Here is a 26,744-nt window from a genome sequence, read left to right as displayed (position 1 = left end):
TTTCTCAAAAATATTGACGTTAAGAAATTTGATAGTTGTGTCTGATGTAAATCATTTTCTTCAGGCACTAGTTTTAGCTTATTTTGCTCTGTTTAAACATAAATTGCATAAAAAAGTGCTGAAGTTATTCGAAACTAAGTCATCAATGTCTTGTCAATTCCTAACAACCATATCTTACTTAATATCATAATTCAAATCTTAGTATGTCAAACGATCATATATTAATAAGTGATAACATGAAATATAACAATTATCGAAACTAAGTCATCAATGCTTTGCCGAGTTCTAAAAACCATACTAATATCATAAATAAAATCTTATTAAAAAATCGAACGATCATATGTAAGTAAGTGATAACATGAAATATGACAAGTATCCAAACTAAGTCATCAATGCTTTGTCAAGTCCTAAAAACCCATACTAATTTCATAATTGAAATCTTATTAAAATATCAAATGATCCTAGATAAGTAAGTGATAACATGAATATGACAAGTATCCAAACTAAGTCATTAATGCTTTGTCGAGTCTTAAAAACCATACTAATATCATAATTGAAATCTTATTAAAATATCAAATGATCATAAATAAATAAGTGATAACATGAAATATAACAAGTATCCAAACTAAGTCACCATTGCTATGTAGATTCCTAAAATCCATAATAATATCATAATTGAAATCTTGTTAAAGTATCAAATGATCATATATAAGTGAGTGATAACATGAAATATAACAAGTATCCAAACTAGAACATCAATGTATTGTCGAGTCCTGAAAACCATTCCATTTTTATAATCGAAATCATAGTAAAATATCAAACCATTATATTTTACTGAGTGATAAATTGAAATATGATAGACTTCTTCCTCTGAGAGAAAAAGTGATTAGCCGACTGTTCCACAATGCACTCAACAGAAAATTCTTGTTTTAAAGCAGGATGTGAACAATAACATAAATGTGCTTAGAGATTGCAACAGCCGAAAGAGAAAAAATATGTACTATTGTGGAACACTGCTCACAAGTTTGGTTGTGATTGATTCATATCAAGTCTCGCGGGCCGCGGTGGCATGATAGCACGCGTTATGATGTATCATCCAGGATTATGTAATGTTGAACTTCGGTTAATTGAAGGTTAGTTTTAAACATTTCAAGACCAGTCAGATTCCTGAAAAATTCTATATTTTGGTTCGCCTATTGGTTAGGACGCCACCTTTAGTTAAGCAGTTCAAAAAATTCTTGTCGCATAATGGAGGGCAAAATTTCTAAACAGAAAATAACGGATGTTCCGTGTCTGTCAACAATAATGACACAAATAACATTTTGTCTGTTTTGTCTAATTTTTTTAATTTTTGAGCTTATATCATAATTGGTCCGTACTAATTATAGAAATTTCATATCTCAAAAACTGTTCTTAACAAGCTTGCAAGATATTAGTAAGAATTTTTTAACGTCCTAAATGGATAAGAAATGATCTTTGAGTTGTTATCATGAATGTTCGTGCGGTTCTTGAACGGTATTTGAACTGTTACAATAAACATCATATATATTTATATTTTTCTTTTTACCGCATCATATACGGATGAGAATTAAGAAGGAGCTAAAAGACTTGAAAAAGAGCTATTTCAGTCGTCACCATTATGAGATTTTTTAGTTTTTAAATATTTTAGTCACCCCATTTAGTTATTTTATTGGGCGTCTTGTGGGACGTTTAAAACATATGGTTTTAATTCAAATTGGTCTCACTAGAGCCTGGAAACAAAGTAATGATTTTAGCATTTGAAAATAAAGATTTAGCGTCTGATTGAACGGTGAAAGGTTTTCTTTAATTTGCAAATTTGTGCTTAGTTTTTGGGTCATTTGAGATCATTTTTTATTCGTGCAATTCAAGTTATTGTTGCTGGGAAAAAAAGACAAAAAAGAATAAATATTCCAATTTATTCAGCCCCTTTTCGCGCAATCAGGTCATATTTTCTTTGTTTGTTTTTCCCAATTATTTCACATTTGTTTACTTTTTCTATTTGTTCTGCTGTTTGTGATGTGGTGGCCGTACAAACAACAATTTCCTCTTTTCCTCTCCCCTGTTTGACAACCAAGCTAGGAATATTAAATTGAATGAATGAAGCATGGACAGTTTAAGGAAAAACAGTTGATGCCCGATTTTTAGTCTCGTAATTGATAAATGTATATTCCATCCAACATACTTCATAATTTTTCTTGCTACCATCCACGAAATTGAGGCTAGGAAGTTTACTCCAGCAAGATTTTTTTAAGCCACTTTTTTGCCGACAGATAAATTTTGACGACAGACGTTAATGTGGTACCTCTGAAATACCTTAGAAAAACTGAATCCATTGTTTACAGACTTTTCCAGTTTTTCAATTTCTCGAAGGATTATTGAGGTTTGAAGTCATCAAAAATTTTTCGTTTTCTCACTTTCATTGGTTTAGAAACCTAAATTAGATACAAGTGTGTGTTACTAGATATTCTATAGATCATCAAAGCTAAGGCGAAAGATTTTCTTCGCCAGAATCAGTCCAGTAGTCACTAAAGATCAGATGACGACATCTAAAAACAGACTAGCTTACAAACCTCTTCTTTTTCTAAAATCAGAAAAAAACACCGAAGAACTACTGAGCATATAACAAAGTTTTTAATGAGAAATGCTGATGCAGTTCTGTAAATTTTGAAAATCTGATCATCTCAAAATTTTCAAAATGAAAATGAAGGAAAAATAGGACATGTACGAAAAATTAGAATTTCGATTATTAATTTGTAAAAAGAGAAAGTTGATGTCTTGACAACATTAAAAAATTTCAGGCCCATTTTTCACAAACCTGTCGATTAGTTTTCGACCACTTTTACTGCAAAGCACTCTATTAATGTGACCATCACTCCACTAATTTTTAAGTTATTGGTTTGTTGATTATTCTGCGTCAATGTAGCCGTTATTTTAATTTCAAAATCTACATCATGCGATCACTGATATACTAGATGTTACAAAGTAATTTTTTTGAAATCTTTCGACCAAATTTTTTTTGGAAAATTTTTATACTTATGTTTTCTCAAGACATAAGGTAAAATATCACTTTTAAATACTATTGCAATCAGCGGCTTTAACGATATAAGACGATGTTTTAATATCTTGCCGGCCTTGAATACTTCTAATCCAATTACAAAAACATTTGTATTTAATTATTGTTTTTCGATTCATAACGAACTGCTTTGTTTTAATTTTTCCATTTTGCGAGAAATTATACAACCAATTTAAGTATGTCCGGAGTTTAGGTTACAACTAGCATCTCTGTTCTCAGTGTTTTGTGGGAAATTAATTTTTAAAATCTAATTTTTTCACATATTTGGAAAAAATGAAGTTCTTATGTTTTTTCATAACGGCAAACATTCGGAAAAATTTTGATTTTTCATCCATTTTTAGCTTCAATCGACTGGAAGCAGACCTTAACAAGTTCCCTGGTTGCCCGGTTTTATCAATAGATATTCCCGGGTTGGAGTCACACTAATCTCAACTAGTGGTCCACTATAATTTCACTTAACAACATTAGTGGATCACTATTGTTACATTGCCATTTTACAGTGCACTCTAGTGGAGCACTATAGGAATTTTTCTGGAACAGTGGTACACTAGTGGGGCACTAGTGGAAAACTAATGAGTCACTAGTGAATAACTAAAGGGCCGCTAGTGGAAAACTGGTGGGCCACAAGAGGGTAGAAAAGTACTGGCATTCGACCTTATCTTACCTGTAGCAATTAAGATTCTAGTCCAGCTAAAAATGACAAGAGTTACGATGAGATAGCTACTTTATTGTCGGAAAATTCTCGAGTCAATTTCAAAAGAACTGATGTTTGAGATTTTCCAGTATGTGCGGGTGTGTTTCCCTCTTCATTTCTCATCCGCGCTGGGGACCGGCTATGGTGCAGTTACGAACAAACAACTACAGGAGAATTGAGCCACGTCAAGTTTGATCCCACTTGAAGAATTTTTGGCCAACTTGAAAAACCAAAATTCTAAAATTAGAGAATTCCACTATCTCTGAAATTTCCACATGAAAAACCAGTTTTTTTTCTGGACAGGCTAGATCAAAAGTTCTTGCTGTTTACATACATTGTTAAACTCTCACGTCAAGTTTGGTCCTATTCGAACGACTCCTTGGCCAACTTGAAAAACCAAATTTCTATAAATAGAGAATCCCAATATCTCTAACCTTATAGCCTTATTTCATAGCCTTAAATTACTGCATGAGAACCAACTTGTTTTCTAGGCAGGCTGGATCAATCGACTTTTTTGTTGAGTAAAATTAACTAATTTCATATGTGGTTATTGTTCAAGTATACCGTTTATACACTTGCTGGATGGGTAGAGACTTTATGTGCGTACGCACATCAATAACCCTCCTTAATTCGTTTTGAAAAAAAAAACGTGTAAAACGTGCGTTATGTTTGACAGGTTTCTCAACGATTGGACAAGAAACCAACTGCTGCCCAGAATGGTGCATCGAAGCCCCTTATCACAATCAACAACAACAACGACGTAAACAACACTGGCGCCAATCAAAACAATCTCAATGCTAACAAACAGACAATCAAGGGAGCGAATAAGGTTAGATTGTTGTCTTGAATTCCAGCTGAATTTTGCTCTGATTTCATCTCATCGCCATTTGAAATATTTGGGTTAGCAAAATCAAATATAGTATACATTAAAACATACGAACTTTTCAGTTTCCGTAGCGTTTCATTGCCCAATCCCCCCCCCATCCCCCCCCCCCGCTAGGACGCTCGATTGTCTTGAAATAGTTGCACGATTCATTCGAGACCTAATTTTTTTTAATGGGAGCAGAGCAACGAATGGAGAAAAATGATGTTATTTGGTACTGAACTCCGCTTTACCGATGCAACTTCAAACCTCAGAAAATTGCTGACTGTATTACAGCCCGAGCAACCTGGGTTGTTCATAAAACCCTTCTCTGTCTCCGTTGGGGGAGAGATGTGACACTAAGGAGTTAACATATAAGATCCGCTTTCCTCTAATTTTTAGGCAACTCACTCCCCCCAGCCAGGAGGAGGGAGGAACGGTGGGAATAACAGACAGCAGCCCCAACTTCGGGTGGCCAAGACTTGTCTTGTTGCCACTTTCGTCCGGTCTGTGCTCTGGCTGCCCTACATCATCCACCTGCTCAGAATTGGTTTCATGGAGGCGTTCGACCTCGTCAAGGACGGAGAGGTCAGCACAATTTGCCTCACTTGAACTCACATAAAAATATAAAGGGTCATGAAACAAAATGTAAAAAAATGTCAGAAAGTTGAGTGAAGCCATTGCCGATGCAATGGGAATTTTTGCGCGCATTTTAAAAATTTTTGGATGACATAGATTTTGTTTTTGATGTTCAGTCTTTGATGGCAAACAAAATGAGGGTTATGAAAATCCTCAAAGTTTCCGGCATTTTGCTATTTATTGCCCAATCACTTTTAGCATAGTTTTTGAAAGAAAAAAATTCAAAACCAAAATTTAGTGGACCATTTTTCTTCTGAGCGGAAAGTATTCTAATTTAATTTTGACAAAAAATTTGGGTACTTCAATTTCTTTCAGCAAAAAATTTTTTTCGCTAACTTATTCGCAATTTCAGCCCTACTTATTAGCCAGATCTGTTTTCTGGCACCATCTGATTACAGAGGAACCACCTGATTACAAACTTCCCCTCACTAGAGTCTTTACAACTTAAAAAAATTGTTTATTTCAATTTTTCCTGGGGAAAATGAAATAATTGTACGAAATTTTATTCAAAGAGATGTGAGATAGGTTACGCTAGATGGCCTGAAAATTTTTTCCACTTTTTCATTAAAACCTCATTGGGCTCATCATCATTTTCAAACCCTAGTCCAGAAGATCGAACAAAAACGACGTAAGGAATGTTTGGTGTTCAGTTCTTAACGAAAGAAATTGTTTGTTCGGTGTTTATTGTTTGTTCGGTAAGTCCGGCAGCAACTCCAAGAAAAACTATATTTGTTTGGTCCGGGACGTGAGAGGGCTTCAGTATAATTGGTTTCTTAGACTCTCTATGTTCGGTATTTAAAATTAAAATATAAGTATGTATCTTTTGTTTTAAACGTTTGGTTTGAAACGTAAGAAACTCTATATGAAAATTGATCTTTGAAATTGATGAAAATTGAAAATCGAGCCTAAATGTCCATGATGATTAAACCGCTATTAATGTCACTTTCGGATCAGTACCTCAAAGTGTGATAGGAAAGCCACAAGCAAGTACTCCACTTTGTGTAGGAACGTCCTTTGGGAGTAATTCTTTTATAAAAAGAGACTTTTCACTAAAAGTTGCTTTTTGAATCCTGACTTTTATTAGGCTTATTTTCAATTATTCTCTGCGCTTTAAAAGTTGTTTCATATTTTACCTTCGTCGTTCTGCTAAGCAATTGCCCTCAATCTTAAAGCGCCTAAATCCCGATTCTTGAAGTTTTACTTGCCTAGCACTACCAAACTTAGCACTTTACTTTTAATCAACCATTTAAACGGAAAACAACTCGGCCAAGTTAAGACTTATTAGAGAATTTTTCGAGAAGTCACAGCCTCTCTGAGGCTGAGTTTTAAAATGAGCCAAATTGAAAGGCTTTTGTCTGAAGCCAGAATGACAGCCGACGAAACAACACAAGATGAAAGCAATTTTAATGAAGTGCGAAGTAAAAGAAAAAGGTTCAGAAAACAAGCACAAATTCCAATCACCAACGTTAGACCAATGGTTGTTTCTATTGATCCAAGGCCATCACAAATACAGTTTGCAAGAGCAATCAGATCGAACTTTCCAGTGGTCAAAATAAAGCACATGAGAGAGTTGAAGAACAATACCGATTTTTTTATTCAACCTGAGGACCTCGCTTCTAGAGAATGCCTAATGCTAACCGTAAACCTAACTCAAGCCTTTCCAAGTGCCACTGTGAATGCCAGAAACACGCTTCCTAAGCCAAAAACCAAACCCAGTTTCGTAATTGTAAATGTCCATCACAGCATTAGTGTTGATGAGATAAAAGTTGAACTCCTAAACAACAATGCAATGAATGTCAACAAAGTTACACGAATAACAAGTCGAGCAACTGGCCAACCAACAAAATTGATCCAAGTCATAACGGATTCCAATAACCATGTTAGTGCAGCTCAGAAACATGGTGTCAAAATAGGTTGGCAGCTATGCCGATGTGAAGCAAGCCGTGAACCACCCCATGTAATGCAATGTTTCAAATGCCAACAATTTGGTCACTCAGCAAAAGAATGCAGTAATGCTACTCGATGTCTTCGCTGCTCGCAGGAGCACAGTGTTAAAGAATGTACTGTTCAAAAAGAAAACGCTAAGTGTTCTAACTCTGGCGGTACTCATGCGACAGTTTATCGCGGTTGTCCGACCTATCAGCAGAAGCTAGCTGAGGCTTCAAGAAAGATAAATGAGAATAAATACTATACTGCAGCGAAAAACTTTAAACCGCAAACCAACGTTGAAATGCCGCCACAAACTGAAAAAATAGCTGTTCTTGTAGCCGAAGTCTTGAGCAAAATACGAACAGTTCTAAATACCATGTCCTATAGTGATATAATAAACATTGTCTCTAACAGCGCCTCACGCATCTTCAATGAAAAAATTGATGGTCAAAAAATACATGAGAGCATTAAGAGTGCAAATGCAATCCCTGTTAATTCAATGACGCCTAAAAACATATCAAACAGCCAAAACTTTAACCAAAATGGATAAGCTGAAAATTTTGCAATGGAACTGTCGAGGTCTAAACAACAAAATAAACGATCTCATTTTATTCTTAGCCGAAAATGACATAGACATAATTTGCGTGAATGAAGTGAAAAAATGGCAGAAAACCAACCCTCTTCGTAATTATGTTGTTGCAACAGAAACTTATACCAACAGTCATCATGGCTCTCTTATTTTAATAAAGAACAACATCGTCATAAACCAAACAGAACCAGCTGAAAAAGAGAACGATTGCAGCGGAAAAACTCTGGAAATACTAAAATTATGCATCACGCTACCGTATTTTGGAGACTTTTGGATAATATCTGTATACAATTTACCTGGAAAACCACTCTCACTGGAAAAAGTATTCTCAGAAAGTATGACAAATGTTTTTGTTTGTGGTGACTTCAACTCTCTCCACCAAGAATTAAACTGCTCCTATGATTCTGAAAACGGTGAGAAACTCCTGAGTAGTAATAGAGTGAGTGATAGTCCCCGGGGGGGGGGTGAGGACCCCCATGTATTAAGATAGGGTATAGCGTATTTTTCGGGATTTGGGTCCTCCCTAATGTATTAAGATAGGGAATGAATTAGCATGTATTAAGATTAGGTATAGCGGTCTTAATGTATTAAGATAGGTTGCATGTATTAAGATTAGGAATAGAATCTCCATGTATTAAGATTAGGAATAGAATCTCCATGTATTAAGATTGGGTATAGCCGCCATGTATTAAGATTAGTTATAGCCGCCGACATGTATTAAGATTAGTTATAGCCGCCGCCATGTATTGAGATTAGTAATAGCCGCCGACATGTATTAAGATTAGTTATAGCCGCCGACATGTATTAAGATTAGTTACAGCCGCCGCAATGTATTAAGATTAGTTATAGCGGTCGACATGTATTAAGATTAGTTATAGCGGTTGAAATGTATTAAGATTAGTTAAAGCGGTTGACATGTATTAAGATTAGCTATAGCGGTCGACATGTTTTAAAATTATTTATATCCGTTGACATATATTAAGATTAGGGGTATTTTTTGAAAAATTGTTGAGATTTTTGTACATTTTTACGTTGTTTTTTCAATAATTTCTAATTACTCTCTTCTGATTGGTTAAAAATGACAGCTTTTTTGAAAAAATTGAATTGAAAAAGTTATAGATAACAGACGCAGTATAAATTATGCACATCAAAATACAAAATCACTTGATATTTTACATTAAATTGGTATAAAGTTTAAAGCATAATTATAAAAATTGACAAAGACAAAATAATAAAAAGATCACATGTTAGAGAATAATAAAAGTTATTATAAAAGCTCTACAATTTGAGGGGTTCGGTATGGATACCGTCAGCTAGAACTACTCGCTTGGGATAGAAATAGGATAACCCTTTCTTTGTCTGTTCATATGTAGCAACACAATGATTTATTGTTCTGAAACCTCTATTTGTCGAAGTAAGGTTGATAATTTCATCCATCACTCGACGATATTTTTCCATTGGTCCATCTCCAATCTCCTCCAGAGTTCTTTTGTTCAGACCTTTGCTACTGAATTTGTACTTGTCCGACTTAGCATCGTAGCAACAATAGGTTTTACTGCAGAGACAAATCATTTCGGTGCATCTGAATTCTTCCTTGAAAAGACCTGGTTCCCGTTTATCATGCTTCTTATGTTTAGAACAACATGTTCTAGGGAAAAAGTTGTGTGAGGCATCTGCTCTGAAGGAATCATCACAGTCCTTTTCTCGCAAAGTCTCCCATTCTTCCTTTTTAGCAGGTCGAATACAATCATACAAGTTCTCGTGCGCTAGCGCTAAATAAAGAGAATCTGTATCCATCTCTAACTCTTCGAATTTATCCACATCGCAAAATCTGTCGAAGAAGTTATAGTAGAGCTCCAACATACGTAATTTTGCGTACTGAAGTATGAAGAAACCAACTATTATAGGTTCTCGATGCTCAATTTTCGATTTCGCAAGCTCAACTTCGTAAATTTCTTTTGACACATTGTTCAGACGCTTAAACATTTTCCCATTGATTGCTTTGTGCGTCTTCTCATCATTCAAGTACTTGGTCTCTGTGTGTCTACTTCTGTCCATAATTTGATACCCATAAGAGCTGTTACCCAACAATTTCATTGTCTCAGCCACAACGCTAGAGTCAGGATTTTCATCACCCGCTCTTCTAGCATCTACCACTGACTGAACAAATTTGTTGAAGCATTTTTTGGGGGTGTATTGTACAAATCTATAATTCTTTGTACATTTCAGACCAAGACTGAGATAAAAGTTGAGTAAAGGTGTAATGATTGTCCCATTTTCCAACTTGAAGCTCGAAATCAACATTCGTTGAGGTTGTTTGTGTAGGTTGTTTTCAATTGCATACTCTCTCATATATTCTCCAATATCAGCTCGACTGACATTAAAGTTCTTAAAAATAGGAGGAAAATTAGAGAACTTGTACTTTAATCCGTCTGGAACTTCGAGATCGCACTGTACATATCCAAACATTTTCCCATCTCTTATTTTCGCTAAAAGAGACTCTTGCTTCATAGGTAGTTTGAAGGGAAAGTTCTTCCTCACGTGATTTCTAACATCTTCCTCTTCTTTAACACGTTCCCACCATTTACACTCCCAGACTTCAACAATATTGTATCCTTTGTTTCTCAAATAGTCTCTTCTCAATTCATCATGTTCTCTTTTTCTGATTCCTCTCTGCATTTCCTCCTCCGAGAGGCTTGCTCGATCTTCTTGGCATGGGCAAAAATGGAAATAACAACCCATTGCTTCAAATACTGTGTCACAATGAGCACAAAAACCGTCCACGCTAAAACAGTCAATCTTTTTCTGTTTCCCGGTCGTATAATAGCTTTCAATTATGCATTCCGGGCGTTGTGATTGGAGATAAGACATGACCATGTTCTCAAATGTTCGAAATTTATTGGTTCGAGCTTTGAACTTTTGAGAATTTGTGTCGAGTTCCCACCGTGTGTAAATTCCTGTTGGCATTTCTTGACACATTGAAAAAGGGTAGAGTTGACTAGCATCAATACCCACGATAGATTTACAAATATTTTCTGAATTCCTGATAAAGGTTTGATCAACTACTGCCTTTCTTGTGAACACAATAGAAGGTCCACCAGTCATGTCCTCACGTATTTTATCATGTAAATCATTGTCACTTTCAACAAATGGGAAGAATTTGTGGTTTGTTGACTGGTGAAGACAAATGTTTGCTAAATTGGGAAGTGTACATCCGAGTTTTAACATGTCGATTCCTTTGTTGTGATAAAATTTCATCATTTTTTGCATTGCTTCTAGTGTTGGAACAACATCCTTGTTGTTGTACCACTTGACAAAATCTCTAAATGTAGACATTTGCTCTCCCTCCCAAATCACTTTCAAGTAATTGTAGTTATCGACTCCAGATGGAGGAACTTCTTTCAGTCTCAATTTTTTCAGAGCTTCTTGTTGAGATAGTCCACTGTTCAGCAACTTAGTAAAGTCAGTGAATTCTTTCTCCAAAGGGTTGTGATCCTTCAGCTTACTGAAGAAACATTCATAGGGGGGTAGAAAAGGTGCGTCAATTTTATTTGGAGAATCGAACCATTCATATGGGAAGAAACCTTTAGTCTCGCTGGTCTTGTAAGCTTTGAGGAATGAATCGAGAGATGTAGCTCCTCCAAGGAAATTTAGAATGTCAAGGAACTGCACGTCACCGAACTTGAAGGAAACAAAATGATTTGCCTTTTTGATAACTGTAGGTTGAATATCCCGTTCATGAATGAGATAAGGTAGAAGGTAGGATTTGATGAGATTCAAATCGTACTTTCCACTGTTGAATCCAAATACAGGTAATGTGTTGATATAACGCTCAAAGTGTTGTTGCAAGTCCAAAAGTTGATTTTTCTGCATTTGTAGGAACTGAGTAGACATATCAGCTTCCTCCTCCTCCTCAATACACTCATCTTCAAAATCAAATGCAGGATTTGTTCGACCTTTCCTTTCGTTCAATTTTTCAAAGATGGCTTTGACTCGACTATTGATTATCTCTTGAATTGATGCGAATTTTGCTTGCATTTCGGTTTTACTCTTGTTAGCTAACTCCTCAAGAGCTTCGACAAAAGAAACAATCAGGTTCTTAGGGTCTTTGTCGCAAAGAAACACAGGTTCTTCAATCAAGTTGGAGGAAATGGAGACAGATATTGGTTCATGTTTTCCAATCCAAGTAGTTGTATTTGTATCTTTTAGCTCTTCAGTGGGAACGCAGATAGATTCAAAGTCAAAAATAGCCAAGTTTTTGAACAGTTTTTGATCATCATTGTAAGAAATTCCGAATGCATCGAGTTTATCAAACAAGGTTTCTCGCAGAGCATACACACTCTTTGGATAAATATGCTGTACTCTGTCTTTGCAGGATTTTACATGACGGTTGAAATTACTTACGTACTCTATAAATGTATCGCAACTGGGGCAACGGAATCGTTTAAAGAATGTGTTAATATCATCCACGTAGCATATATGGTTGTTGTATCGCAGTAAATTAATGTTCTTATCGTACATTTGAACACTTCTTCTTGCAAGTTCTCCAACGAATTCTCCTTCTTCTATATCAATATCATATATAAAGATGTTATGCTTTATCGCATTTTCAACAAACACGAGATGATCGGTTGATACTCCCCTAAAGTTGATTGCATCATGTCCGGATTCATGAAGAAAGGCACTAAACAAGTTTGCCGCATTCGTTTCCAACTCAGATGATCCGTACAAGTGAACAGCTATAGCTCTGAACAGGCAAAGATAATCTTTGTAGGTCTCGCCGTAACCATTCGATACAAGACAATTCACATCTGGTCGTCTAAGTAACTGTTCAGGAAGAACAGCATTGATACATCCCATTGGAATGTTTTTTAGGAGAGCGCAAAATATTGTTACGTTAGTAGTCAAAGCAAATCGCCACTTTGTATTTTCCCTCTCCTGTGCGCACGTCTCCACTGGATCCATTTTCTCTACTCTGTCTTGAAGAGAGACCAAGTCACCTTTTGAGCAGAGCAAATGAGATTTTTCAAAGAAAGTGTTGTTCTCATGCGCATAAAAGTATCGATACTCATCTGTGTCCACCTTGCGCAGGATAAAACCAAGAGCTAGATTCACTTTGGCAGCACAATTTAATTTTTCGAAAACTTCTTTTAATTTCTCGTTGATCTCATTGGGATCGAGCTTGGACAACTTGAAGTTGAACACTCGATGTCTCCCATTCTCCATTTCCGTATCATCAAAAAAGTGCTGGCAAGCACTAAGTTCCTGCTGCAATTGCTTGTTGTTCTGGTCTAGCTCCTCTGATTCTAGGACTTCTTTGAGCTTTTCACTCGATTTGGTCCCAACTTTTGTCGAAGTTCCATGCTTTCTCCTCTTGTGTTGTTGAAGAGAATAAAAACTTGGGAACTCTTCCAAGCACACAGTACACACAGTACTAAGCTTAACATCTTTTGGGGCATGATGCTTGGCAAGGTGATAATTCAAGTCTTCCTTCTTCTGAGTATAGTAATTGGGACATTTGGGACATGATAAAGTCCCACTATCACAAGACTGTTTGTGTCTTGCCATATTTTTCTTCACCACCATTTTTTCGCACTTTGTGCATTTCACTGGGAGATTTCTATCGAGAGCAGGCATTGTTATGTTAGTTCAATTTGAATTGAGTAAAATTCAGGTAAATTGCGAAGCAACTGAATCTGAAAAACAGAAAGTATAATGATTTAAAGCTGCTATGTAACTTTGAGGTACTCGATGATGACTCATCCCTTCCATATATGGAAATGACGTCATTTCTATTTTTAGATTCAGGCGTCATGTCAGAACATTCTAGAAGATTGATATGATTCTAATTGTAACAGTTCTGCAAATAATTAACTAGCTTTCAGTTTAAATGTACAAATTCATTCCGTGGCAAAAAATTCGAACTTAACATTTTTTTTCTCATTTTCTTCTCACTCTTATTTGTTAAACTTTACTTGAATTTTTCCATTCAGATTATTTCTCCAAAGAAATTACAACAAGAAAACTATTCTTTAAAAATTCACAATTGTTACAGTATTCTGTATAGATTTAGTCCAAAATTTTGTATCTCAAATATTGATAAAATTTACTGCCTGAGATCAATTTTAGATTTACTGAAAATAGAAACTAGTGAATGAATGTGCTTCCAACACAACAAGAGAGAGATCAAGAAAAAATTTCCATCTACTATTGAAGAACAAGTTTACGTTGTACAACTTAATGTTGTTGTAATAGAACCTCCCACCCAATCAGACTTCAGCTTTAGAAATCTAATTCTCAAGATAAACGATTTCATTTTATGCATTGCTTTTTCTATTTTAATTTTCTTTTATATTAACAGAGTTTTACTTGATACCGTATTCATTTGTGAAAAATGTTGATCAAAAATCACTTACAACTTTTGGAAAAAATTTACAAAAGAAAGGAAGGAATCGCTGATGCTTACAGAGTAGACGAAATTGATGTTGACTCTTATTTCTTTTACAATTTTTTGGACGTTTTTACTCAAAACAACAGAATTATCCGATTTAGTAAAGGATTTGAATATGCAACCTTTTCTATAAAAAAATTCGAGTATGATGACTACATAACAAAACAATCTTTCGATTTATCGTCAGAACTACACATCAACAAGTATGAAATGCTCTTCATTTTGAATTATGTCCCAGAGATAATGGAACAGTACAGAAATTTGTCTCAATCTAATTATATCCCAATTCCTGAACCAGTAACAATTACTTCATCTCTGCAGAGTGCGCTGTTCTTTCATTATTACAAGGACTACAATGCAGAGGGGGTAAGACTACGATTTGGAATACGACTCCCCAACATTTATATACAAAAATTTAGTTCCAAATTTGGAACATTTTCCGAGATCGATTTGAGATTTAACGAGATGGAGAGAATTTATCAAAGCTTGACTTTTTTGATCAATTACGTCAACTCATTTCCTCTAACTTATCCATCTTTGGCTGTTAACTAGGATAACACGTGTAAAAAGTACCTTTTTTGGCCACTATTCAGTTTTGAGCTTACGGGTTTCGGATAGTAATGTTAGATTTTCTATGAGTTGATTCCTTCTTTGGTAACTTTACAACTGAGACATTTCCTTTTCTGGAAAATAACGTCACTTTTTCTGCTAAACTTTACCCTTTTTGGAAACTTTGTTCTCATTGGTTGGAGTTTAGTATAAATAGAGCTGAAAAATTCTCCCGGCATCACTTGCTTTCTATTCTCTAAAATCAACATCACCTCTGTCTCAACTACTATAAACTCTCATCTAATCTCACCTCATTGAGAAATGGAATTTACAGTGCAGAACAACAGCCTTCTCTACTCAGTTTCTTTCACAGAGGAGACTGCTCGGATCAGCATCAGAGACCTGTCGAATGGTCTCTACGAGTCAATTCTAAACCTGCCTATCACAGTGTGGCACATTATTGAGCACCAGCGACAACAGTTTGACACATATCATCAGGGACAGGTTCCAATCACGGAGAATCAGCTTGGAACTCACGCAATGGGTCACGAAGTTGCTGTGATCAGTGGGCATCACTACCCTCACGTTAACGGAACAGATTTTCCCGACAACTACGTTGCTGGAAGCATTCAGTACACATTTCCATGGGAGGAAGGACAGATTCCCAACAACTGGTTCAATACACCCGAGACAAGTCAAGTATCCAGTCCAGAACCGCAAAACAGCCTTCTCCAGATAGTGAGCAATGCTGGCAGCAGTGAACAAAGCGAATTGAGTGTTGATACTAGCACCACGTGGTCATTTAATGATCTGGAAAACTTCGATCCAGCTCAATATTATGGTTCGACTGATATGTCAACTACACCGTCAATGACAACCCCCTCCATAGAGGACGGAACAGCTCACAACCCCATTGTGCTGACTGATGAGGCTCCGATAACTCCCATCAGTGTTCGACCTACCGAACCGCCAGCAATTGTTGAAAGAGTCCGTCCATTTGGCAATGAAATTCAAAACTTGCCAGATCACGTTGTGAGAACTCTTTTTGAATAAGTTTGATATTGTATATTTTATACTTGAATTCTTTGTGATGTATTTATACTTTTGTTTTAATTCATTTCTTTTTAAGTTGAACTTTTTCTTTACTACAAACACTATGCAAGCTATGTTGAAAAAAAAAACACAGCAATTTTTTTCTGTCCAAATTTTAGGAACACTTTGATAAAAATTCTGTTTCTTAACAAAAGCGATCGTTTAAAAATTGATTTTTAAGAAAAAAACTAAATTACTTTTTCGATTTTTAATAAAAATCTTTGTTTTAAAAATTGATATTTATTGAAACAAAACAAGTTCGAAAGTTGTCATTTTAAAATGTAAAGAAAATTTCTTTTATTTGCGCAAAATCATACCGTAAAAGGAAGAAAAATGAAATTTTTTTGCGTTTTTAAATGACAGTTTTTGAAAATTTTTTCGACATTTAAGAAAACTTTTTCAATTCAAAACTCGATATTAAACAGAAATTCTTGAAAAAGTTTTCGATTTTTAGGAGAAAAGTTTGAAAATTTTTTCGATATTTAATAAAAAAGTTGTTTGAATTTTTGATTTTTAAGAAAAGTTTTTGAAAAATTGATTTTTATCATAAGTTAATTTAAATTATAAAGGTAAATACAAATCACAAGCAAGAAATTATATACTTTATTTTCTAATTTCAAGATACAAAAGAGGATTATCAATTATGCCATGTCCATCTAACAAACAATCAACAATCTTTATAAGTTCACTCTCATACTTTGAATTTCTAAGGGAATGCACCCTATCTAGAAAAGATGATCCAAGGGTTTGAGTACTCGCATTTCTTTGCTCAGCGCGTAGAAGGTGACGCTTGAACTTCTTTCTACTCAATCGTTTTTTGGAGATACTGGGTACTTTTTCCACGTACTTATTCTCCAAGTTGTGCTCTACCGCTCTGGTTAACTGAGTAAAGACCACTCCTGACTCTTCTATAATGGAACCAAAGAACTGATGTTTATAGAGTGTGTACAAGCAATCAACTGTTTGATAAACATAAGACAAATTTTCCATTTTCTCTAGTATCTCTTTCACTGAGGATGAAATGAGAATAATGTGGTAGTGACAGGTCTTTAATGGACAAAAGTTGTCATTATGAGTAGCAACGGAGTATTTTTTAGTGAGTAGATAAGGTTTATACTCCTTAACTGATACAGAAATGAATAATGTCTTGTCATTATAATCTCTGTAAAATTGAGGTAAAACCTGACACATTATTGCTGCCATTTCTATATCGGGATAACACTATAGAACCTATATATGGAAACAAGAATTACGGTAACGTAATTTCTATTTTTAGAGATAACAAGTTCTGTTTCCATAAAAACCCATTTTCGAAATGATACAGTTCAAGAAACAGAAGGCTAAAAAAATTCGTTGTTATACTTGTTCAAAATATTTCAAGCACTATTTTTCTTTAATGCAACACAGACGAGCTAAACACCAGGATCCGTTTGAAATTCTGGTTAAAAAATTTGCGAACCTCAAGATTTCCGAATAGATTACCCTATAAGGAAATAACGTCATTTAGCATACCTTTTATGGGTATACATGACGTCATTACCATAAAAGGAAATTTTAAGTTATTGAGAGGAATTGCGTACAAATACATCATTTATTTTCTCTTTCACTCTAAGCTCAAGTTGTTGAAATGTCTCTCTCTAAAGTATCACCTTTTCTTTCGAGTGCTCCTTCAATGTACACTCAATCCTCACCAAAACCAGGGACTGATTCGGTTCCTTTTTATATGGACTTTGGTTCCAATTCAAAAAGATTTGGGAGATTTACTATGTCCCAGATTTCAAGAAATGGACAACTTTATACTGAACCAACCTTCCAAGTCTTTAGAAAAGACAATTTTGGGACTTTTGAAAAGTACCAGCAACTGCGAATTGGAGACTATGAGTTTAAGAAATTCTGCTTCCTCAAGGAGGATCTTCTCAATGGAGAACTGGAGATGAGAGAAAACCAAACCCAATTCGACAAAAACATAGGAATGGAACACGTGCTGGAACAGTGTCACAAAGTGAGAGAGATTAGCATTGGACGAAATCGCAGACTCTATGTTACTTTCCTCCAATACATCAAGGACAACCCAGCTTCAACTTATGTACAAATTCGACTTTTTAGTCGAAAGGAGAACAACGAGTTCAAACAAGTGACTTATGTCAGCTACTCTCTGGATGAATTCAAGGAGTTGATACAAAATCTGAAGGACTTTTCTAATATTCAACAATGTACATTTCAATAAATGTGTAATTTTATAATGTATTTGTCTTTTTAATTCATACTATTTGAATCATTTTTCTTTTTTTTCAAACTGAAAATGAGTTGGAATATTGGTTCCTCCAGAAATATTTTTCTGAGTCTAAGAAATAAATCTAAAGTATTCCACGTTAGACTTCACTACGAACTAAAAAAGTCTTCTTATACAGTTCTTGAAGCTCTAAATTTTCCCAAAATTGATAAACTTGACAGTGAGTCCAATTTTTCAGAACTAAAGTGGGTTACTCATAACGGATTACGACGCACTACTTTAATATATCAATCTGATAAACACGAAATTTCCATTTCACAACATCGTTGGAACGGAGTTCAATGGAGTTTTTTGACAAAAATTGAACTAAAAAAGGAGGAATACAAAAAATTATTGGAACATCTTCCTGACCTTCTTTCTTATGTAGAGACTTTCAAAAAGACCAGTATCACTTTAGATAAATAAAGAAAACAATTGATGGATATTGTCACACTTCTAAACATTTTTAATTGTTACAGTAGTATTTTTCCAATGTTTCCCAACAACGAAAAACGAAAAAACTGTTTCCTGGCTGCATGTAAAATTTGGGATCAAAACATTAATTTGGAGGAAATTGACCAAAACTTCCCCCACGGAGGACTTATTGGATACGGTAATTCAATTCTGGACTTTTTCCTAGCAAGATCGAAAGTGTTTCGTTTACATGCAATTTTACACGATTCTGCTGGAGCGGTTAAAGCAACTACAAACCAAGGACCGGGTTATTGTTACATGTTACCTCAATTTCCGAGCTCATGTCTCTTGGGTCACATTACTGGTCTGTTCTTTTGTATCTTTATAAAAATTTGTCATCCACGTATTTTCAAAATGCTAGACTGTTGATCATTTTTTGAAAAATCATCCCAGAAGAAAGAATGCCTCTCGTTGTACTAGATATTGAATGCTTAGAAGGAAAAATTATCAAAGAGTTGGGAATCTTTTAGGACGGAATTGTACTTGGATACAGTTTTCTCCCACCTAAAGACTACAAGCCGACTTTTCAAGCAAAATGGAATACAAAAAATATGCACGGTATAAATTGGAACCATGGAAAGCTTGATTATTCTGAGTTGGCTTTTATTATACATCAACATTGCTCACCAACAACAGAGTACTTTGCTAAAGGACTTGAAAAATGCAAAATTTTATCACCCTACTTGTGTAAGGATGTGGAAAATCTTGATGATCTTGGTTGTCCGAAGGCTTCCAAACTATTAGAAAACAAGGATGTTGAATGGAATTGCAGCAACTACCCCTATCGACACAAGAAGACTCTTCATTGTACAGAAAAGAAGGCTTACGTTTATGGGATATGGACTTTAAATTTTTTTGATAATATTTAATGTTTGTATTTGTGATTGTAATTTATCATTTTTATTTGTAATTTTTTTTCCTCTGAAATTAGTATAAGAGAATGAGTTGGTCAAAAAATATCTACAAATACTGTGTTCCCATACTTTATTATTCTTTCATAGTCTTGCTCCTAACTTTGGTACTTTTTTCAATTTTGATGCTTTTTCTCACTGATTCATCTGAGGGAACAATAATTTGGTTGTGTGTTATGTTTAGTTCACTTATCTTTTTATTAATTTTTGGCATTTTTTTCGTTGTTTACGTTTCAATTCAGTTGCACAGTTCCTTTATCCCTAGGGAAGAAGATAGCGTATAAATGACTGATCACACTGATAAGGGGCTTCAATTAGGTAATTTTGTCTTTGATGACAATAATCAAGAACGTCAATCTTGGAAATGTTTTGGACAGACGTGTAACCGGTCTTTAGTAGTTTTTTTGTCCCAGTTCTTTGTCATACTATTGATTTTAGCTTGTTGTATCGTAAGAATTACATTAGCTGAGACTTGTGAGGAGACAACAGTTTGGATCGCCATTTTGTCGAGTACAGTTGGATATATTTTACCTTCTCCAAAATTATGAACAAAATAATTTCCACGAAGGAACGAGTTTTTATTTCATTGGTTGGACCAAGTGGATCTGGGAAATCCCAACTCATCCGTGATTGGTTAGTTTTTGGAACTTTTCAACCAGAATTTGACAAAATTTACTATTTTTATCAACACTATCAATCTCTTTACGGACTAATGTCAAAAAATATAAAACACATTGAGTTCGTTCAAGGTGTTGATTTTGAGTTGATACAAAATTTACCTAATAATGGAACAAAGTATTTACTTATTTTTGATGACTCTTGTGAAGAAATTTCTAGTTCTAAAGATTTTGTAAAAATAGCAACTGCTGGTAGACATAAAGGTTTAAGTACAGTGTACATAAAGCACAATCTCTTTCATCAAAGTCGACTAGGAAGGGATATTGAACTACAGAACACCCATATTGTTTTATTCAAATCACCCAGAGACGTCTTACAAATAAACACGCTCAGTCAACAGTTGGGATTGGGACCTCAACTAAAAGACTGGTATACCACAGCAACTTCAGTTCCCTATGGTCATTTACTTATTGACTTGACTCCAAAAACAGTCGACTCTCTGAGATACTGTACTAACAGTGGTTCAACACCATCTTTATTTTTCCTACCTCAAAGCAAGCAACAGATTACATTTTTGAACGATGAGCACACAACATCTCTCTACTCTGATCGCGTTCCAGAAATATTCCCAGAGCTTCAAAATAACTTTTCTCAAAAATTGTTCCAAAGACTTTATCCAGTTTCTAAACGAGTGCATAGTATACCTTCTAAGAGGAGAGCTAAAAGAAATTCAAAAACAAGAAGTTTTAAAGTTCAGAGAAGAAATTCATCTTCTTATTTTAAAAAGAACAAGCCTCAGTAAAAGAAGACAGGTTCTGAGTTCCAAAAAAGGTATCAGTCTTATATCAATTTTAACTCCGTCAATCATTAATCGTCTCTCTTGAAATGGATCAGTTTGTTTTGATTCCTCAACAACTTTATGATAAAAAAATCAGGTTATCACCTCAAAAATTGGACAAATATAACAAAAAACAGGATTCGGTTCCAAAAAATTTGGAAACTGTTTATAGAAAAGTTAACGCTAAAACAAAGTCTTCTAGCAACGAATCACTTATCAATGAAATTTTAAATTCACCTCGCATTAAACTATCCCTATCTGACTCCATTTTGTTAGACGGAAGAGATACAAACGTTGCATTTGTCGATTTTGTATACGCTCTGAAGAAGAAAAACGTTGAATGTCCCGATATTTATTACACAATTCTTGACACAATCGGCATAAATCCACATAAAATTTTAAACAAAGATGCCAAAAGCAAAGAACGAGGAAGCTGGATCCCTTTCCAAATCTGAAAAAGCCAAGCTACAGAGGTTGTACAGGGAAGGAAAAGCCGCATATGGTTCAATTCAAAACCTTCAGAAAGCCAGTGGGTTGTCAAAGAAGAAGGTTACTGATTTTTTATACAGAAAGAATTCTTACACTAAGTTTAGACGAGCAATTCGACATTTCAAAAGATTACCTGCTTTTGCAAAACGTATCAATGAGATTTGGTGCCTTGATTTGGCTTTTATGGATAAACTGTCTGAATTTAATAACGGTGTGAAATACTTATTGATATGTGTTGACGTCTTTTCTCGCCTGGTCCTTGTTCAATCAATGAAGTCAAAATATGCCTCTGATGCTGTAGCTGCCTTTAAAAAAATGTTAAGGAAGAACACTAAACCTGATAGAGTTTGGGTTGATCAAGGTACTGAGTTCGGGGGAGAATTCAAAAATTTTTGCAAGAGTAGAAACATCAAAATCTACTCTACAAGAAGTGAAACAAAAGCTGCTGTAGCAGAAAGAGCAATTAGATCTTTAAAAAACATTATTTATCGCTACATGGAGGAAAACGGCGATAAATACGTTCACAAAATGAATAGTTTTGTTAACACTATGAATACAAGAGTTAACAGATCTATAGGTAAATCACCCAAAAACGTTAAAAATTCAGATTTTTTGTCAATTTTTTACAAAAACCCTATTATTGAGTACAAAAAACCACGCTTTCGAATTGGAGACAAAGTTCGAATATCCAAGTACGATATCCCATTTAGAAAAGGTTACAAGTCTCAATTCACAAGTGAAATTTTTGAAATTGTTAAAATTGCGACTTTAAAACCACCAACCTATAACCTTCATGGAGAACAAGGTGATGAAATTCTAGGCAAATTTTATGAACAAGAGCTTGCAAAGTGTATCATTTAGATATGAATTCTTTTACTGTAGAGTTGGTTTCGAATGCTTCCTTTGATTGTTATCCAAATAATACATTAAGTTCTTCTACAAACTTTCTTCCGGAACAAATTAATCTCGAAGGAGAATGGGAGGTTGCAATTACAGAACTATCTTATCCTTCCTTGTACCAAAACATCACGGAAGGGAAATTTTTCTATCTAGATGAAGCAACACCGAATACAAAACCATCAGACTATTACACACTTGATCCAGGTCTATATCCTTCGATCTCTGATATTGTAAACGAAATGAACAAAAAAGTTCAAGAACGAGAAAAGTATGAAAAAACACCAATCAGATTACACGTTAACAAAATTACACAGCGAATTTCTTTGAGTCTTCCCAATGAGAATTCTTTACTTGTTATATTTAGTGCTGATCTTTGTCATGTCTTTGGATGTGAAGAAGCTGTTTATGGGATGGGTGTTTTCATGAGTGGTGCTGGTCCACATTTTCCCAAGTTTCCTTATGACATTGTACGAATACATACATTGATGATATATAGTGATATTGTTGAATACAACATTGTGGGTGATACAAAAGCTGCTCTTTTACGATGCATTCCTTTTATATCAAAGGTTAAGAATGGAGACATCATCTCAACTGGCCAATACATGAATTATCAAAATTTTCCAAACCTACAGTTTAAAAAAATTCTGAAAAATTCATTCCACAGCATAAAATTAGAGCTCCGAGACTCTTATGGTGAAAAAGTACCTTTCAACTCTGTTGAGTAACTAGAGCAGTACTAATGTTTAGAAAAACTTCTGAAAATCATTTTTAGAATTAAGACTGTAAAAAATGGTTGCTGATAGTGATTTACCGTATTTTCGCGGATATGCCAGACAAAGGGGTAGGGGATTTGGAGCTTTAGCGCAAACAATTGGGAGGACAGCAATTCCGTTTTTGAGACGATATGTTGTCCCAGCAGCAAAAAGAGTGGGAGCTGATTTAATTGAAATGGCTGCTCCTGAAATTGGAAATGTTTTGACTGGGAAGAAAAAACTCAAATCTGTCGCTGCTGATGTTGGAAAGAAAACTTTACGTAAACAGCTAGGTGCAGGAAAAACATGAAAACGTCGCATTATTCGTAGATCACCTCCAAAAATCAGTCGACGTCGTCGAACGAGAAAAGATATATTTGCTAATCTAAAATGAATTCTAGATCAACAAACGATTCCAATTTTCGATATGGACACTTTACAAACTCTTGCTTGGAGATTTTTGACAAAATTCCTGTTTTGGAACCAATTGAGTCTTCTCATGTTCAAGAAGTTTATCCTAGTACTTCACTGGATGAAAGCAGCATTGAATTTGAATTTGAAACAGATAGAAGCATCTATCTTGATATGAGAGATATCCACCTTCAAATCAAAGTTGGACTACAAAAGGGAAGATTGTTTGATGACTTTATAAAAAAAGATGAGCATGGAAAACCAGATATGGGTATGTCTTTCACAGATGACGATTTACATTATCTAACTCATGTCAACAATATTTTACACTCACTCTTCTCCAACTGTGAAGTGTATCTGAACAATCAACAAGTGTACAACTCAAATGGTCTCTATGGACACAAGGCTTTAATTTCCAATGAATTTAATGCTTCAACGAGAAATAATGAAGGCATTTTGGCTTGTCATGGATACGAATTTGAAAAAGAACCTAGTGATTATGAGAAGAGCCCGTTTATAGACCGAGAGGAAGAACTTCTGCTGAAAAATGGAAGCACTTACTACGGTAAATTAGCTATTGACCTGTTTCAATGTGAAAAGTTACTGCTTCCAAATACAAAAGTAAGATTGAAATTGATTCGTGCAAGACCTAATTTTTACATGATTTCCTACAATCCTCACGTTTCCCTTAAGGTTCTTGACTGTTCCTTATTTACACGACGCGTGGTTGTTAACGAAGTGTATCACCAGACTATCAAATACCAATTAACTCATCAACCTGCTTGTTACAACTTTATGGAAACCATTGCACGTACATTTATTATTCCCTCAGGACAGAACCAGTTTATTCAGGAAAATGTTTTTAACAATGCTCCAATCAGAAGAGTAGCTATTGCGATGAACACCAATTCGGCATTCACAGGACATTTTCAAGAAAATCCTTTCCATTATCAGAAATTTGGTTTGCGAGAACTTAGAATTGTTCGCGGAGGTAGAGCTATTGTATCGCTTGATACAATTAATGACTGTAGAGCATACGTAACAACAATGAAAGCAATGAATTTTAACGAGGAAATTCCTGCGTTACCGAATCATCAGTTTCAGAACCACTACATACTTGTATTCGATCTCACTTCACTTCAAGATGCTGGCGAAAATGTTCATTATCCTGAACTCAGTGGTGAAAGTATTCGATTGGAAATGTTTTTTGATCGTTCACTAAGAAACGTAACAGAAATCATTGTTCTGGGAGAAAGGATGTCCACTGTCAAAATTGATCAGTTTGGGACTGTTGCTAAAAATGTCTAATAATTTTTCATCATTTTTTCATTTTTATGTTTTTTGTTGGAACATTTGTGGGCTTAACCTCTTTATCTAGTTGTTGTTCTCTACATCAATTGTTAATTAACTAATGGATGTGGATGTGAACTGGGGTAGACTAACTTCAAATATATATATTTATATTCCTTTGCTAATTTTCCTTGGACTTTTTATAATTATTGTTTTGTTTCATCCCAGCACCCAGAACGAAACGGTTGACAAAATCACAAAATCCAAAGATTGTTGCTTCTCTCAACAGAACGAAAGTTTTCAACTTGATTGCTCTGTCAGGAATCCTTGTACAAACGGAGCTTGTGAGATAAAGAAAAGAAAACTTATTTGTCATGGATAACACCTCACTTCGTGACATTATTGAACGTATTCCAGAGCTTAAATTCCGGTATATTGGATCCTTTCCAGCAGATTTTGTCCCAAATTTGCCCAAATTTACTTTTGCAATCATCAACACTTCTCCAAGCAGTGAAGCTGGATACATTGGATAATGATTGGTCGCCTCAATAGAAACTATTACTATGCGGATTCTCTAGCACGATCAATCACACATTACAAATTTTTGAATAAAAAGTATCAGAAAATGATACAGAGTCCACTCCAGAAAATGGAAAACTTGTGTGGGTTCTACACTATTTATGCTGCTTTTCATCTGTTTAAATTTTTACAAACAAACTTGTACAATGTTCATGATGTGCATGTACTAAATTTTATTAGTAATTATATGTAAATTTGATTACTGGGGTATACACAAAGCTGGTGCCCAATAAAGTCGACATTAGTTTTTAACATTTGTACCTTTTACTCAGTTAGCTACGCAAGTTTTTCCTTTTTGTCGACTTTATTAACCCACTCGGCTAAGTGTACCTTGATGTTCATTGAAATTTATACAATTTATTGTAAATGATTGAGTAATTTTGTATTTTGATGCTCATAATTTGTACTGTGTCTGTCATTTTATACTATTTTAATTCATTTTTTTCTTTTATTTAACATCTTTTTTCAAATAATGTACAAAAAATAATGCATATATGCATGTAATTAGCAAGATGGCGCAGTGGGAGCGCGCTGGGCCCATAACCCAGAGGACGGTAGATCAAAACTACCTCTTGCTATCTTGACTTTTTCCAATTAATGAGCGCGCAAAAGACATTTGTTACACAATTGATTCAAACAATTAGGGGAACAATCTTTGCAATTGACCTAAAATTTGTAAACAAAAATTCAACATGTCACATAATTACCCCTCAGATAACTAGGGTAATTGAAAACCCACGCCAATTAATTTCACATTTTAATATGACCTGAAGTTTGTAAACAAAAATTCAACATGTCACATTATTGCCCCTCACATAATTACAGCAATTAATTACCCACGCCAATTCTATTGTTCTCACGTAATCACTTAATAACTACACAAACATTGATATTTTCCCCTCAAAATTTCAACCAATCAGGAGCGTCTGCGAACCTACCCCCCACATTTGCACCGACTATACTACTGGAAAATGTACATGCACAAATACATACACAAAACCCATACCCTATCTTAATACATGGCGGAACCTAATCAATACATGTCCGCGGCTATAACTAATCTTAATACATGTCGGCGGCTATAACTAATCTCAATACATGTCGGCGGCTATAACTAATCTTAATACATGTCGGCGGCTATAACTAATCTTAATACATGGCGGCTATACCCAATCTTAATACATGGAGATTCTATTCCTAATCTTAATACATGGACCCTAATCTTAATACATGCAACCTATCTTAATACATTAAGACCGCTATACCTAATCTTAATACATGCTAATTCATTCCCTATCTTAATACATT

The 26,744-nt window shown here is 34.9% G+C and overlaps 2 protein-coding genes and 1 non-coding gene across 3 annotated transcripts; 2 read left to right on the top strand and 1 right to left on the bottom strand.

Annotated features, from left to right (window-relative positions):
• Positions 1-3,667: 3,667 nt before the first annotated feature.
• Positions 3,668-5,702, top strand: LOC142356401 (uncharacterized). The gene is made up of 3 exons (XM_075408321.1): positions 3,668-3,977; positions 4,465-4,617; positions 5,053-5,702. The coding sequence occupies exons 1-3, from the start codon at positions 3,879-3,881 to the stop codon at positions 5,260-5,262; spliced, it is 462 nt and encodes a 153-aa protein (XP_075264436.1). The 5' UTR covers positions 3,668-3,878; the 3' UTR covers positions 5,263-5,702.
• Positions 5,703-9,085: 3,383 nt separating this feature from the next.
• LOC142356400 (uncharacterized) lies at positions 9,086-13,033 on the bottom strand. The gene is made up of 4 exons (XM_075408320.1): positions 12,208-13,033; positions 11,115-12,018; positions 9,703-10,592; positions 9,086-9,579 (listed from the first exon to the last, which is right to left on the bottom strand). The coding sequence occupies exons 1-4, from the start codon at positions 13,031-13,033 to the stop codon at positions 9,086-9,088; spliced, it is 3,114 nt and encodes a 1,037-aa protein (XP_075264435.1).
• A 12,909-nt stretch (positions 13,034-25,942) lies between these two features.
• Trnam-cau (transfer RNA methionine (anticodon CAU)) lies at positions 25,943-26,014 on the top strand. Its single transcript has one exon. It is a non-coding gene; the product is annotated as a tRNA-Met (tRNA).
• Positions 26,015-26,744: the final 730 nt, after the last annotated feature.

The sequence above is a fragment of the Convolutriloba macropyga genome, unplaced genomic scaffold (assembly GCF_964194025.1).
Source record: "Convolutriloba macropyga unplaced genomic scaffold, txConMacr16.3 SCAFFOLD_1688, whole genome shotgun sequence".
NCBI classification, from domain to species: domain Eukaryota; kingdom Metazoa; phylum Xenacoelomorpha; order Acoela; family Convolutidae; genus Convolutriloba; species Convolutriloba macropyga.
The sequence above is the reverse complement of the archived record's forward strand: the minus strand, read 5'-3'. Positions and strand labels throughout refer to the sequence as shown.